General features: G+C 53.4%; 1 protein-coding gene across 1 annotated transcript in view; it reads right to left on the bottom strand.

Annotated features, from left to right (window-relative positions):
- Nucleotides 1-1,353: 1,353 nt before the first annotated feature.
- The window catches only part of TPPP (tubulin polymerization promoting protein), a 34,264-nt gene continuing 24,234 nt past the window's right edge, over nt 1,354-11,383 (bottom strand). The window contains exons 3-4 of the mRNA XM_066375149.1: nt 6,327-6,480; nt 1,354-6,031 (exon numbers count right to left, since the gene is read on the bottom strand). Coding sequence (XP_066231246.1) covers nt 5,837-6,031; nt 6,327-6,480 — 349 coding nt within the window. The 3' untranslated portion in view covers nt 1,354-5,836. The remainder of the gene's footprint in view (nt 6,032-6,326; nt 6,481-11,383) is intronic.

Below are 11,383 nucleotides of genomic sequence, written 5' to 3'. Positions count from 1 at the left end.
GGGAGCTTGTTTGGCTGGTGTTCTGCTTCCCTTTGCTGGTATTGCTGTTTCCAGGGGAAATATCCACTTCAGATTTGGGGAGTGACTCCTCCCAGGGGTTAGGGTGGCTGTCCCTCAAAGTGTTTCTCCCTATGCCTCCTAGATTACACTCTCTTCCTGCTACTCCGGTTCTCTCCTCTCTCCCCGTCCCTGAGGCTCCAAGTGAGTGGTTGTGAGAGAGGTTTTCTGCACAGTCCCTTTAAAAATGATCCTGGGGGAAAAAAAAAAAAGGATCCTGGGTCTGAGAAATCAGTCTTTTTCTCAGAAACAGTATCCTGTCTTGTTTCCAGCTAAATACTGTCCATACGCCTCTTCTGGGCTCTGGGGCTACAGGCTGGGGCTTTGTTCCGGGGACTCAGGACCCTCCCCTCTCTGCTAAACTCACTTCGCGCCACGCGAGCCTCTCCCGGCTGCCGTTCGCTCCGGGGAGCCGGGCAGCCCTCTCCACGTTTCTGCTTTTCCTACCAGTCTCGGTTTGGCTTCTTCATTGTTCCTTGCCTGAAGAGTCCTCTTAGTCCAAAGTTGGTTTTTCCAAATGATGGTTCTTAAAATTAGTTTATAATCCACTTTGGTTCTTGGAGGTAGAAGTTGGTACGTCCGCCTACTCCATCGCCATCTTGTCTTCTCTGTTTATGTTTATTTAATCAGCCCTTCTGTCTGCCTCTGGTATCTCCCAGCAGACATGAGCATGTGGTTCCCTAAGCACCCTTTCTGGTTCACATGTGATGCTTTTCAATCATTTTAATGAAATATTGGTAATCCCACAGAAAGTGTTTCTGTAGTCACTATGTATTTGTAGTTTACTACTTACTGACTTCACTTTCCTTCCTCACATCTCAGACATTCCATCTACGATCACTTTCCCTCTGCATTTAAAATTACTATTCATGTTTCCTGGTGGGCCTTCCCCTCTTATAGTCTAAAATGCCTTTATTTTATCTTTATTTTTGAAAATTATTCTCTGGGCTGAGATTTCAGGTTGGCAGTTATCTGGTGACAGTGTTTTTGTTGGGGATACTGTGTTGTTTGTAATGTAGTTTGTATCCCATCTGCCTGGATCTAGACCCCTTCCTGTCCAGGGCTGCACTAGAATGAAACCAGGCCTCGGACATAGCAGCTGGTCAGTCTGCCTTCTTAAGGGGTCGGGTCTGTGGTGGCCTGTCTAAATGGGGAAGTGAAAGGCTCTGTTGGGTGAGGGACAGGAGGCTCTCAGCTCTGCACTCCCTCCCCTGACCCCTCCCAGGGCTTGTCCCATGTTAGATGTTGGTTCCCATGTGACTGCTCATACAGATAGTGCACTTTGAGGATAAGAGATCCACAATTTAACACTTTATTTATCACTTTGACACACAATGTTAACAACAGCGAACACATAAGGAGCTATGTGCAGACAGACATGAGCTGTTTCCCTTAAGGTTTGTAGGCCAGGCCTTGACAGCGACCCAACAGGTGCCTCTGAGCCTCACACTCCATGGGAGGGAAAGCAGGGTCCCTCCAGCCCCAAGGACGTTCCTGCTGAGTGCAGCTTAGACTTTCTGAGTCAGAACACCCATGACATTGACATTACTGTACCCATCACTCTGGTAAAGTGATACACTCAGTACTCCCTAACATTAATAAGATGGTGTAAAAATATATTGCATGTATATATAAATTTATTTACCTTTCCTGAAAAAACTTAGTACAAACTAGTAGTATATGATCCCTTTCAAGTTTCTTTTAAGTTGTGCGGGTTTCCTTTGTTTGGCTTGGTTTGGTTTTTCAAAAGTCTAAAGGGAGAGAGAGAGAGTTAACTAAAGTATCTCCAAGCACAGTGACCACTGCCCACCCCACCCCCACCCCCGGCCACGGTTTCTACATGCCCACAGACAACGGCCAGGCCCCTGGACCACCAGATTTCACAAAGCGTCTGGTAGTAAATCAGTGTAAGGAAACTATTCAGGGTCAGTATTTTAAGGACATTTTAACCTATTGATAATTTCACATTATAGCTAAATTGTCGACCTATACTGTATTGAACAGGTGACAACAGGGTATCCCCATGTGGCGTGTGCAGCAGGACAGGAAAGTAGCCAGCTTGTGTATAAATACCCAGGAGGAAATAAGCCCAAATGGGTCCTTGAGGGGCTCCCCCATGAAGGGCTGGATGGTGAGTATTTTAGGCTCCATGGGCCATGGCATCTGTGTCAACTCCCACCGCCAATGTCGCTGCGCAGCCACGGACAGTACCTAAGCTCACAGGCTTGGCCTCTTCCACTAGAACTTTCTTCACGGAAACAGGTGCTTGTACTGGCCCAGGGTGTCGGGTGGGTGAGCCTCTGCCTGCTGCCGCTGTCTCTTTGTCCCCTCAGGGGCTCAGACAGCCTGGGGCTCTCAGCCACGGGGGTGTGGGCAAGCAGCACAGGCAGCGAGCGATGCCAGTGGAATGCTTCTGTGGATGGGTCAGCATGTTGTTATAATTTCCACCTGTCTCAAAACTCGAGCCCAAGAATACTAAAGGTGTAAAAATACTCCAGTATAAATATATATCTTGCTATAATATTTTAAAATTATGTAATTTGAACTTCAGTTTTGATAATGCTAACTCTGCTCCTGATGACTGCCTAGTTGCATTAAATAGAAATAAATAAGTATTCTGGTATGATCAGTGTTCTCAAACACACTCCTCCTACTGTTCTCTCCTGATGTTCAGACACCGTCAGCACTGTCCTCCCCTCGGGCGCGTCCTGTCTCCCGGGTGTCCTCCACTCAGAGTGCGTCCTGTCTCCTGGGGTGCCTGCTATACAGTTCATTTGTTCACAGATAGACATTTAATTTGTATTTAACCATGGTTAGTAGAAGCTGACTGGCATTGCATAAAAACATGCAGCACAGACACACACTCTGCTTATGTGTTCACAATGGTCAGAGCCTGATGGAGGAACATGCACGTGTGTATGTTTTGTGCAGTGAAGTTGGAGTCCAGGCTCTAAAGTATGTTCAGAGGCGACACACAGATGCACTAATGCATTTACCTGATCATTTTAAATGGACAGAAGGGTCACTACTAATCCTCATGACTTAATTTTACCCCTTCTTCCTCCTCTGACATGGGAAGGTGGGTTTTTTGATGCTATACTTTGACTGAAGATTGATGCATCCTGGCGTGCCTAGGGATACAGGGAGACCACAGTGCCTGTGTGATCAGCAGGACCTCAGTGCTGTAGACCAGGCTCCCAGCCCTGGCATATGGGGGCATCAGGCCTGGGGCATGGGGTTCCCTCTCGAACTTGCCTGGGCTGGGATAGGCAGGGCCACCAAGGGGCAGCAGCTGTGTATGTGCACTTGATTTCATTCATTAAACCAAAAGAGAAGCTGCTGCTATCAGGATTAGCAGAGCGTTTTGAAATTTCCCTTAGAGGTGGACCAATAGTTTCTTAGTGAAGTTGCTTACCTCCACCAGCCTGAGGTGGATGGCATTAGTGCTCCAAAGGCCGAGACCTGCCTCACGGGTAGACGGGGGCTTCAGTTCTGGGGTGGGCGTCGTGGGAGAAAGCTGCTAGCTGAGCGTGCTGTGGCAGGGTCCCCGGGGACAGGCACTCATGCTGTTTCCTTTGCTTAGACCCTACTTTCCCACTGTGCTCCTGCAGCCTGGACCTCAGCTGTGCTTGGGACCTTTGTGTGGAGGTCGTTCTTGGCTGAAGACAATGCTCTGGGACAGGAGGCCACATCCTGGTGTCGTTCACCTCTCTCCAGGGTCCGGCAGGCAAGCAAGGGCTTAGAAGGGCCTGCGTTCATGGCAAACCCAGGTGACATCTCTATGGACTGTGACCTGCAGACCCTGTTCCTCTGCCCTCACCAGCATGCATGCTGTGGTGGTCGAGGTCCTGCTGGTTTCCGGGTCTGAGGATGGGGACTGGGCTGCTCATGGGCAGGAGAAGCTGCCTCAGAGCAGGAGACCCACGGCCTCTGGTAGTGGGCCTTGCCTCCAGGCCCAGGGAGCAGCCCCATTCTGTGACCGCTGATGAAAACCTCACCACCGCTTGGGACACGTTGCATGTTCAGGGTGTCACACGCGTTTCCCACAGCTTACTTTTGTCTTTGGGTTTCCCACAGACGTCCAGCTGGGTGGGAGGAGAGAGGCATAGGGTGGGGGTTTGATGCTCTGCCTGCCTTTGCCCCAGCCCTTGGTCCTCTGTTTCCCCGTTGTGGAGTGGTCTAGCCTAGCAGCTTAGAAACTTTCAAGACAATAGTGAGATTAGCCCTAAAAGTGACCCCTGGAGCCTGCATTCTGTCATCTCCTGGGTTCTAATGCCACACACTGTGAGCTCCCAGAACCTCAGAGTGAAGCTGCCTGTGGAGGCCACCTCCATCCGTGAGTCCAGGCCACCCTGGGTGGTGAGGGGAGGCCCGTGTGCGAGAGGCCGCATCAGCTGGGAGAGCGGCCCCAAGCCAGCGGGGTGCCACGCAGTGCTTGTCCCGAGCCAGCGATGTGCCACGCAGTGCTTATCTGTGCTTCGGCTGCCTTGTCAGACCGGGCTGTGTGTCGGGAAGAGGTGTGTCTGCAGAGCAGACAGTCGCTGTAGCAGCTGGGCCCCAGGAAGCATTTTCCTGGGGCTGCCGTGGGCTTTTCCCAGGACCAGCTCTGTGGCCACCGTGAAAACTCCCTCAACCCCAGCAAATGCTGTGGGCCTTGGAGGGGGCCCTCCCTGGCCTGGTTTGGTTGTGTGGTTTCCTGCACTCAGGTTGGGAGAGTCCGGAGAGGTGGAAATTAACTGCAGAGGATGGAGCCACAGAGCTTTATGCTGAACTGTGAACAGAGAGGGAGTAGCCACATTGACTCACAGCCTCGAGGCCCCGTTTCAGGGTGGGGACAGGCAGGAGATGCCCCATCACACACCTGCCTCGGGGCCAGCAGGGTCTTGAGATCTGGAGACGCAGGGACAGCAGGGAGAGAGAGTCACAGAAACAAGATATTCTGAATCTTCCCTGACCCATTGTGACAATAAACAGTTTCTTCTTGTTTCTTCTTTTCTTTAAAGAGCAACATAAAATGACCCATCCTTAGTTCCCATTTTAAAAACTTCTAACTTCACACTTCCGATCACTTTCCTTTGGTCTCCTGAGGAGCACTTTCATTGGCTCACCTTCCTTTGCACACCAGCCTTTGCGTTCATGACCGCCCTTAGCACAGACCTGGTCCATAGGCATGTGTGTGTGGGTGTATGTGTGTATGCATGAGCATGTGTAAGCATATGTGTCCGTGAGTGAATGCACAAGTTTGTGTGTAAGAGCACGTGTGTGCGTGTGCAAGCTTGCACTGGTGTGTCGCATACCTGCATGGAACCCCCGCAGATGCCACTGTGTCCTGCTCAAGGTTCTCTTCATCTCACTAGTGCCGCTGGTTAGTGCATCAGTGCATATTGCCCTCGTGGCTCCTGGGAGGGGTCTGCTGGTCAGGAGGTCAGCATCACCTCTGACGGAGTCTGTCCCACCCACTCCTTTAAAACACCTATTTCGCTTGCAAACCAGGTGGCCTATGTGGTCTGGATCCAGGAGACACTTTGGAAATGACCATTTGTTGACTTCCCAACATGGGACAAGGCAGGTGCATTAGAGAAAGGCCAGTGAGTTCAGGTACCACAGCTGGGGTAGGAGAGGAGTGCGCCAGGGCCCTAGGCAGGAGGGAGGCCTGGAGGTTACCCACAGCCACCCTGCCCTGGCATCAGAGTTCTGCCCCAGTGAGCCCAGGAATGTAAAGAAGTGTGAGGTGATACGGGGCCAGTAACTGAGGAAGGCCCTGTCCCCCGGGGACTGGCTACTTGCCCCCTTGCACCTTCTGGTCGTAGGTACCCGCGTGCTTATAGCCTGACACGTAGCCCGACTCATCCACCAGGTCCACACGGCCGGCTTTGCCCTTGCCCCTGCCCGACGGGTCGAAGCGCTCCTTGTGGGAGCCTGTGAACTTGGTTGTGTCTGTGAGCCGTGACACAGTGGGCGAGGAGATGGCTTTCTGCAGGAAAGCAAGGAGAGGGGTTACTACAGCCAAACCACAGGAAGAGGAATGGATGTGTCATGGGGCCAGAGGGGAGATTCTCACCAAAGGGACTGAGCCCATGCACAAGGGACACTAAAGACTCCTGAATCCACTCTCAGCTCTGGACTCGGGGAGGTAACCTGGGTCAGCCTACACCTGGGGGATTAAGGCTCCCACCCCCTTTTTAGGACACTGCCATCTGTTCCCTAGACCTCATGGGCCCCACTTCCCAAGGGGCCCACCTACCCTTGGTTTCTCAAGTGCCACTCACCGTCACCCCTGAGATGATGGGGGCCTTGCCCTCTATGAGCCTGTGCACCTCCCGCACAGCCTCCTCGCTGCTCTTGTCCTTGAATCTCTTCTTGGAGAGCTCCTCCAGTGCCTCCTTGAACTGCTCGAACGTGATGGTCCGGCAGGACTTCCCTCTGCGGGAGAGAGTATTCAGGGGCACTGGCCACCTGCCTCACGGGGCCTGATGACACTGGGGGACTCTAGCCTTACCTGGGGACCCACTGACCTCGGAGGGCCCTCGCCCTGCCTAGGAACTCACTGATATTAGGGGACTCCAGCCCTGCCCGGAGACCTCTCACTCTGCCTCTTTCCCACACCAGAAAGCAAGTCTAACGTTAAAACAGAACATGCCTCTCCCCATGCAGTGTTTACACCCACAGTCAGTTGCCATCGGCAACAGTAGCAAATATAAATTGTCTTGGAAAAAAGCTTAAAGGAAGCACATCCTTTACGAACAACTGGACATTCAAACAAAGCCGTTGTCTGGTTCTAAATGGAGCATGTGTGTGGCCTCCACTCAGGGAAGGACGTTTGAAGAAAAGTTAGGGTGAGAAGCCTGTTGGATCCAAATCACAGGTAAGAGAACTTGGTCCTGCCTGACTAGGCAGTGGTGCAGTGGATAGAGCATTGGACTGGGAAATGGAGGACCCAGGTTCGAAACCCCAAGGTTGCTGGCTTGAGCGGGAGCTCACCAGCTTGAGTGTGGGGTTGCTGGCTTGAGCATGGGATCATAGACACGACCCCATGGTCACTGGCTTGAGCCCAAGTTCGCTGGCTTGAGCAAGGGCTCACTCGCTCTGTTGTAGCCCCCTGGTCAAGGCACATATGAGAAAGCAATCATTGAACAACTAAGAAGACTAAGGAGCTGTAATGAAGAATTGATATTTCTCATCTCTCTCCCTTCCTGCCTGTCTGTCCCTATCTGTCCCTCTCTCTGACTCTGTCACAAAAAAATAACAAAACTTGGTCCTGCCTGGAGCACCGCAGATGGTCTATGTCCTGGTAACCACATTGGGACAAGAGGGGGCACCTCCCCAGGATACCCAGCAAGGTGGGACCAGGGCCGACACATTAGGCCCACCACCTGGGACCCCACGGCACCCTGCCAAGAAGCCGCACGGGTCTGACCAGGGCCGGTCCGCATGAGCAGTGCGGTGGGCCACAGGGCCGGGCAGCGGGCTGCGTGTAGCGCCACTGATCCATCCCATGACAGCACAGGGTTCCCCCAGGGAGGTCAGATCGTTTCAAAAGACTCTAAACTGGCTTTTCACCTTTTATAATTTAACTAAAAAACATTTTTGCCATTTTGACTAGATCTTCCCCAGTTTAAAATGGCAAAAATGTTCTCAATAAAACTAAAGGCAGTCAGTGGAGCAAGGATCATCTTTTCAACAAATGGAGCTGTAATAACTGGCCATCCACATGTAAGTAATGAGCTTCGATCTGTGCCTTGTACTGTGTACAAAAGTTAACTCAGAATGGTCAGTCCTAAATTTATTATGAAACCTAAAACAAAACTTCTGGAAGAACACCTAAGAAAAATATTTATGACTAGGTTAGACAATGAGGTCTTAGAAATGACACCAGGAAACAGTCCATTAAAAAAAAGGGGATGACTTGGACTTAAAAATTTTTTAAACCATTTTCTTAGAAAGACATTGTAATGCAAAGGACAAACCACAGACTGTAAGAAAATACAAAACACATTTAAGTATTGTATTGGAGACAGATGAAGAACTCTTAAAACTCAACAAAAAGAAGAAATCCAATGTAAAAAATTGAACAAAATATCTGAACCAGACACTTTGCCAAAAATCTGTGCATGGCAGGCCCTGGCCGGTTGACTCAGTGATAGAACACTGGCCCGGTGTGTGGAAGTCCTGGGTTCGATTCCTAGTTAGGACACACAGGAGAAGCACACATCTGCTTCTCCACCCTTCCTCCTTTTCCTCTCCCTTTCTTCTCCTCCCCTCCTGCAGCCATGACTCGACTGGAGCAAGTTGGCCCCAGGTGCTGAGGTTCACTCCATGGCCTCCCCCTCAGGTGCTAAAAAAAAAAAAAAAGGCTTGGTTGCCAAGCAACAGGTCAATGCCACACAGATGGATAGAGCATCACCCCCTAGTGGGCTTGCTGGGTAGATCCCAGTTGGAGCATATGCAGGAATCTGTCTCTGCTCCCCTCCTCTCTCTAAAAATAAATAAATAAAATAAAATCTGTGGGTGGCCAATGAGCCGTGTGGAGAGTCTGCATATGGTTAGTTCTCAGGGAGACTGCTCATACAGGATGGACCGAGTGACCAGATGAATACGATGACATTCCCTGTGCTGAAAAGATGCAGGGCTGCAGGGGCTCAGGCACAGCCAGTGGGGACACAGTGTGGCATCCTCTGTGGAAGGCAGTTTGGCAGTTTCTTACAGGTTACCTGTGACATGACCCCGAGACCCCACTCCTGGGTTCCCACTCGAAAAATGAAAACTTGGGCTCACATGTTATCGCTGCTCTACTCATAGTACTGCTCCTAAGTCACCAAAACCCAGAAACAGCCCCCTGATCCTCAGCAGTGGATGGACAGGCATGTCTTGGCATATTCACAGCAAGCACTGTTCCATGTTGCAAATGTCTGAAGACACAGGACACACCAACTGACACACCCATGGTCAGGAGAGAGCTGATTGGAAGTTGCAGCCCTACCTCACCTCTCAGGCCATTGGGAAGGCGGGATGGGGAGCAGGGCCCTCCGCACACTCAGAGCCTCCTGTCCTGAGGGCGTTACCGACAAGGACCACAGGGCAGGGGCTGGGTAACAGGCTGGACTAGGGCTTCATCAGACCCACGGTGTTTGGTTGTGGGTTCTGCCTCTCACAGCTCTCAGACTCACCACCCACAAACTCACTGAGGTCTGTGGGCACTGAGGGCCATTCTAGGCAGCTGCCCCCCAGCTTGGGATACCCGGGATAGTGTAAACACAGCCTCTTTTCTTCCTCTCCACTCTGCTGGGTGGGTAACCTCCAGGACCCAGAGGAGGCCTGTTTGTCCTGGGCTGTCACAGGCACTCCTGTCTCCTATTCATGGCCTGCCTGGGCTGGCATGTAGACATCAGGCCTGATGGCCAGCCCGGTGACCGGCCACTAGAGCATGCAGCCCTCTTTGGGCACTGTGGCACCAGGCACCACCAGTATGAGTCATTCGGGCCAGGGGTGGGGGGACTGCCCACAGGGGCTCCTGTCAAAGGGCACATTCAGATTGGGGTGAATGCACAGGCCCAGGGCCCTGACTTTCCCGCCCCACCTGGCTGGGCCAGGTGTGCCCCAGTGTCTCCACTGTGACCGATGGGTGGGTCTCGGAACCCTCCCAGGGGACTCGGGGCCCTCCTGCTGAGAGAGTCCCTGGTGAGTTCTAGAGTGACAATGCCAGTCCCTTCCCCAGAGACGTGATCACATTACGCTGCTCTCCACACAGAGTGAGCCTGTTCTCAAGAGTGCACACAATGGCGGTGTCCCCACACCAAGCCCTGTGTCTCCCCACCAGCCCCCTGCTCAGAAGGCTGTTGTTTGCTGGAACACCAGCCCAGCAGTGACGGGGTCATGCTCACACAAGGCCCCTGGCGTCCCCTGGGCCTCCTGGACCAAGTCCGGGCAAGCAAAGAGGCTGAACCGGCTGTTCCTGAAGGTCACCCAGGGACACCAGAGGCCAGCCCAGCCCTCTAAGGACAGACCCAGACCTGTGTGCCTTCAGGGCCAACATCACAAAGGCTCCCAGACTTTGGCCAACGGATCCCAGCACGGAGCACCGTGAAACCCCTCCCCAGACCCCTCCTTCCCAGGGAATCAGGGCAAACTGCACACTCCCAGGGGCCCATTGCTGAGAGGCAGTGTCCAGCCTACTGGATCCAGTGGGGACAGACAGGGTGTTGGAGAAGGTATGGGTTCTCCCAGGTTCCCTGACCACCAGCTGCTGGGACCTAGTGACCTGTCCAGAGAGCAGCAGCCTGGCAGCTAGGACACTGCTGTGGGAAGGAAGTGAGGTGTCAAAGGAGAGCCCTAAGGCACTGACAGAGAGCCGGGAGCTTCCATGACCTTCCCATCATCCCCTGGGCCAGTGGGGGTGGGGGACTCCTGGGGGCGCTGTGTCTGGTGGGGACGCACCTCTGGGGGAACCCTGCCTGGAAGGTTTCTTGGTCCCCGTGGAGGGCTCCACCAGGAGGCGCTCTTGGCAGACACTCGCCCTCGCCCTCGCCCCTGCTCCGGGCCGCCCCCTTGGCAGACCGGCTCCGCCTGCCTGAGCCCTGGGGCACAGAGCCAAGGGTGCAGACCCAGCTGCAGTAGATCAGACATGCTAACAGCCACTTGAATCACAGGTCTGGTTGCCAACGGCCATGACCTGCCTGAAGAGGCCGCCGTGACACCCACCCCCACATTCAGTTACTTTCCCAAAGTAGGGGAAAAACCACCCTTAATGTTCCTCCTAACCCTAACTGTGTTTGCCTGGTGCAGGCCTGGGGTGACATGGGTCATGGGGACAGGGGCGTCTGGGGCTGGACTCACCCTGGGCGGGGTGGGGCAGGAGAGGCTCAGGGTGGAAGCCACTGGACGCCCTGCACTGCCGTCGGTGGTTACGTGAGGGCGCCACAGAGGGGCACTCCCACCATGGCCACCTGACCCTGGAGGACCCCAACACCAACCTGAAAGCACAGCAGGGGGCTGGGCGCACCCACCCAAATGCCCCAACCTCGCCCCCAGCCTGGAGGGAGAGGCTGGGGTCAGGAAAGGCCCAGTGCAGGGAGGGGGTCAGGAAAGGCCCCCAGGAGCATGCCATGTCAGCCCTCAGGCCCAGCAGTAAAGCAGGGTTGGGGGAGTCTCAGGGCACTGAGCAGACACTACCTGCTCACACACCGGTCACTGTGTCACGGGTGCTGTTTCTCAGACATCACTTCACACTCAGAGCTCTGCCCACTCTACCAGCCCCTCCGTGGCACCCCCACCCCACAATTGTGCTTTGCTGGGGCTCCTACTATAGGCTCAGCCTGCTCCAGCCACT

Source organism: Saccopteryx leptura, chromosome 1 (assembly GCF_036850995.1).
Source record: "Saccopteryx leptura isolate mSacLep1 chromosome 1, mSacLep1_pri_phased_curated, whole genome shotgun sequence".
Classification (NCBI taxonomy): domain Eukaryota; kingdom Metazoa; phylum Chordata; class Mammalia; order Chiroptera; family Emballonuridae; genus Saccopteryx; species Saccopteryx leptura.
Note: the sequence above shows the minus strand (reverse complement) of the source record. Positions and strands in the feature narration are given on the sequence as shown.